This window comes from Helicoverpa zea, chromosome 25, assembly GCF_022581195.2.
Source record: "Helicoverpa zea isolate HzStark_Cry1AcR chromosome 25, ilHelZeax1.1, whole genome shotgun sequence".
Lineage (NCBI taxonomy): Eukaryota > Metazoa > Arthropoda > Insecta > Lepidoptera > Noctuidae > Helicoverpa > Helicoverpa zea.
Window position 1 is genome coordinate 1,413,523 of NC_061476.1, and position 3,877 is coordinate 1,417,399.

At 38.0% G+C, this 3,877-nt stretch overlaps 1 protein-coding gene across 1 annotated transcript; it reads left to right on the top strand.

Annotated features, from left to right (window-relative positions):
* The first annotated feature begins 662 nt into the window (after positions 1–662).
* Positions 663–3,188, top strand: LOC124642546 (axoneme-associated protein mst101(2)-like). Its single transcript, XM_047180976.1, has 2 exons — positions 663–1,805; positions 1,854–3,188. Exons 1-2 carry the CDS (start codon positions 663–665, stop codon positions 3,186–3,188), a joined length of 2,478 nt encoding a protein of 825 aa, XP_047036932.1.
* Positions 3,189–3,877: the final 689 nt, after the last annotated feature.

Below are 3,877 nucleotides of genomic sequence, written 5' to 3' on the forward strand. Positions count from 1 at the left end.
CCTCCACATAGCGTAGACTGTGACACGTGGGTCCGAATAATAATTTACTTTAAACTTCAAATCACCTTTGGTCTTCCAGAACTTTTTTCTAAGATAGATATCATCAAATGAATACCAAGTAGTGTACGGCGGAAGTGGTCATCCGTCTTTTTCTGATTAAAACCAAATATGTCTTGTTCTAGAGCCCTTGTTGTAATACTCGCTTCAACTTTTTTTAAGAAAATCATAACACCTTCCACAGCGGCAGTAACTCTTTCAAACAAACCCGAAGCCATTTTCCAGCAGCCTGAAAAAGGCGTATGCCTCTATGGATAAAACTTGCGTATGCAAGTTTTATCTATTTATATTATGCTGAACACATGCTGAATGATTAAACCTCATCAATAGAATAAACCTTTTTTTAGAGCCAACTTCGTATGTTTTTATTTTTTTATTAATTATCAACCAGTCATTTAAAATACAATACATTCTTCTTGGTACACACGTAAGAACAATAGATATCAATTCATCCAACTGTCACAAAATTGCAATTCAATGCCATGAAAAGATGGCATGAAAATCCAATATAAATAAATAACAAAACAATAGCATCTACCCGCTGAACTCTATCAAAATGTAAGTCTTTCAATAACACATAAATCCCCCCTATAATTACAAATATTATGCATCCCGAAAAATTGGGATTCGAAGACTGTGACCTTAATTCAATTTTCAAAGCTATCGACAAAGACACCCAGACCATCGAAGCCAACTCCGTCAAAAGTTCAGAGAGTTCAGTAAAGTCATATAAATTACCCCTGCCGAGAGAACTAGAGAAACCTGAAGATGGTACTATTAAGGTATTCTCGTTTTGTCAGGTAATACAGGATCCTGATTGCCCGAAACTCGTTACAATTGTCAGAGAATCTGTCACTGAAGAGGTTCACAAACACAACGAATCACCGAATAGTGACGCTGTCTCAAACAGGTACAGGTATTGCAAAGAAGTTATAAAGCCTTATCTAAAAGATTACCCACCAGATTGCCCTGATTCTGGAGAACTACTCTTAAGGGATGCAATAATAACTGCTAATGAGGAGTTCCCCGAGTACCCACCCTGTTACGAAGTCCCTGTAAATGAATCTGACATACAACCGGAGCACAAAACAAAACAAGAAGGAAAGTATATACCACCCATTCAATCAAAAAAATCGGATAAACCTCTCTGTCCTCCTGTCCAACCTCCTGCCTGTATTCAACCAAAGCCAGATTTAGATTGTACTAAAAAGACATCCCATAAGGATTTAAAGCCCAAACAATCAAAAAAGGATCTAATTCCTGCTAAAAAGTCTAATACTTCAAAACAATCTAGTACTTCCAAAAAATCTAATACTTCAAAAAAATCTAGTACTTCAAAAAAATCTGATCATAAGAGCACGAAGATAGCCGATTGTGTAGCTGAAAAAGCTGCTTTGAGGAAAGCCGAAAAATGCTTAGCCGAAAAAGCCTTAGCTGCTAAGTGTTGTGAGAAAAAACTAGCACAAAAGGAATGTACTTGTCCAGCCAAAAAATCCGATAAAGATCTTAGTAAAAAATGTGAAAAGAAATCTAGTAAAGATTCATGTAAAAAAAAGTCTGACAAGGATTTATGTTTGAAACCATCTGATAAAAATATAGCTAAGCAGGGATGTACTTGTGATAAAAACTCCGACAAAGACAAACCGCATCTTATACTCTGCCCAGGTCAAAAAGTTCCCAAAATTTGCATAGAGATTACTGATCCAAAATGTTGTCCAGAAATCCCACAGCCAGCATTCTGTGAAGACATTGAAGAATCAGCCGGCTGCGACGATAAAAAATATAGCAAAGGTCACGAAGACAAACGGAGACATCAAGACGAAGCCTGTCAAGAGGATTTATTTCCACCAGAAAATTGCGCCCCCGAAGTCGTAGAAGAGTGTAATTGTGGAGGAAGTCCAAAAGACGACGATTGTCCAGAAAAACCAGGAAAGGAAAAATCTTCAAAATCAAATCCAAAGGCCTCCTGGCCCCCGAGCATAGGAAAAAAAGATCATACTAACAAAAAAGACGGCTCGCCTGAGAAGAAAGACTGCCTTGGTTGCCTTTTAGAGTCTTTACGTCGTATATCATCTGACGCAGAATCGTGCAAACGTAAGGCCGAAAAGTGTGCCGAATTAAAAAAGAAGTTATCATCTGAAAAAAAACCGTGTCCTCCACCCACAAAACCTCCAAGCAAACCACCCGATTCTCCTAAGCGCAAAATGGGAGACTGTCCATCAGAGAACCCACCCTTAAATTGTAAGCCCAAGGCTAAAGCTCCATGTCCTAGCACCCCCATCGATGTGTGTTCCCCCAAAGAACGCAAGTCATCGCAAAAAGGTGGTTCGAAAGTCGGTGAGGAAAGAAGCAAAAAGGGAGCAGGCGGAAGCACTAGCGCGCGTAAAGTTGATGAATCGGTCAAAGGCAATCTAGTTCAAGTTCAAGCCGAAGAAAGACAATTAGGTTCATGTACGTGTACTACAAATGCCGAAGTTAAATCAGCTATAGACGCACATCACAAGACTTTGGCTACCCTTAAATGCGCTATGGAAGACTTCATGTGTAAGATGTATAGAACCACACAGGAGGCCGTGACAGTAATCACCACTGAAAGTGCCAAGCAGCTGCAAAAGATAAAGAAATCCGCTTCCAAATCGTCTGATGAGTGCAGACCACCGAAGAAAGTATGCGATACCCGTAGCAAGAATAACTTGAGAAGATTTAGTATAGTGAACATAGATAACCCAAACCCAGACACGTTAAAGAAATTGCCTGATTGCGTACCCCCGGTCGGCCATGACAGGGGTCCTTTGAAATACTTTGACGCAGTAGTTTCTAAAGTAGATTCTGCAGCATCAATGATAAGTGATACACTTGCCTTTGACATGCCAAAACCTTTGAAGCCAAGAACATTTAACGACTGTAGTTCTGAGTATGACGTACCCAATACTACTAGGCCTTATCCATCAGATATCACGAACGTTTTGGAGTCTGAAGGCACATCAAGCATGTTCGCATCATGGAGAGACAAGCTTTGGGCTATGTTCATTGAGGATGAAAATAAGCCAGAAGTCGAGATTGCATCCAAACAATCAGGATCGATAACATCGGAAAGTGATGAAGATCTTTTACATAAGTTGATTGATTAAAATTAATAAGTGAATACCTAATGTTTTTGTTTTTATTATGTTTATTTGGGAAACTATTACCACATTGCCTATCACGATGGCGTTGAGCCGATGGCAATATAGACTTTTTGAGATGTTATGGGTAAGTATTGTCTAGTGTGACAGTGGCTAATTTCTGACCACCTTACTTCAATTACGATAACCGATCCATCAGTTACTGTGCAATTGAAGATTGAATTTTGACATTAGCTCCATATAAATAATGTCGAATGTCAACATTGACATATATTCTAGCGATAGACAAGAACATCCATACAAATAATTTACCCGCTAGGTATGTCGTCTGTTGACATTTCGTTGACGTATTGTGACATGTAGTCATCCTCATTGATGTTAATTGCAGAAGTGTCGCTCGTATTTTGCCTACATTTTTCATTACTCAAAAAGTTTATATCTAAGTGAATTCAAAATCATGTAATATATCAAAAAGTTTATTTATATCTAATTGAATGCAAAATCATGTAATATATTAAAACCAGGAACTAATTTTTAGGGTTTTTAATATTAATTACGATGTTTTTTTTCTTAAGAGGGCTATCACAAATTTTCGCGAATTTAATTATTTTTTCTTGAAAGTAAGAACATACCATGACAAAGTGAAGTCTGTTTTCATTGATATTTTACCTACTGCTAGTTTTATGGCACATCTG

Bases quoted from the DNA above. Each gene is read 5' to 3' on its own strand.
- LOC124642546 (XM_047180976.1), top strand. From the start codon at position 663: ATGCATCCCGAAAAATTGGGATTCGAAGACTGTGACCTTAATTCAATT. The intron at 1,806-1,853 runs ATTGAAGAATCA...AGCAAAGGTCAC, and splicing joins AGCCAGCATTCTGTGAAGAC to GAAGACAAACGGAGACATCA.